The sequence below is a fragment of the Meleagris gallopavo genome, unplaced genomic scaffold (genome assembly GCF_000146605.3).
Source record: "Meleagris gallopavo isolate NT-WF06-2002-E0010 breed Aviagen turkey brand Nicholas breeding stock unplaced genomic scaffold, Turkey_5.1 ChrUn_random_7180001881673, whole genome shotgun sequence".
NCBI lineage: Eukaryota > Metazoa > Chordata > Aves > Galliformes > Phasianidae > Meleagris > Meleagris gallopavo.
Window position 1 is genome coordinate 1 of NW_011145845.1, and position 418 is coordinate 418.

General features: G+C 66.7%; 1 protein-coding gene across 1 annotated transcript; it reads left to right on the top strand.

Annotated features, from left to right (window-relative positions):
• Positions 1-34: 34 nt before the first annotated feature.
• LOC109364642 (E3 ubiquitin-protein ligase DCST1-like) lies at positions 35-412 on the top strand (the record flags this gene model as incomplete). The annotated part of the gene is made up of 2 exons (XM_019611276.1): positions 35-180; positions 273-412. Coding segments are annotated over exons 1-2 (264 nt in total), but the record flags the coding sequence as incomplete, so codon positions are not given.
• Between the last annotated feature and the right edge of the window lie 6 nt (positions 413-418).

The following is a 418-nucleotide window of genomic DNA, read 5'->3' on the forward strand; positions in this document are numbered from 1 at the left end:
ACGATGGGAGGGGGGTGTGGGACCGTGGGGACAGCTCTGTGCCCCCCGTAGGGGGGATGGCATTAGGGTGGGCCTTGTCCCCCCACATCCGCTGCGCCAGCCTGCTGGTGGTGCCCAAATTCCTGGGCAAGGAGGGCCGCATCTTCGTCCTCTCCCTCGTCATCGCTGCCATCTTCAACGGTAGGGACGCCTCCACGGCCCCGTCCCCATGTGGGCTCACCGTGTTTGGGGTCTCTGAGCCCTCCGTCATCCCCCCCCCTCCCGCCCCCCAGGTCCCGTGGCCAACCTGTGGCACAACCTGGAGGAGGTGATCCGCTCTGCGGGGTGCGTGATGGAGCTGCAGGTCAACCACAGCCGCCATCTGTGGAGGGTGACAACGGTGCCACTGAGAGCCGTGATGGAGGACATCGTGGTGAGG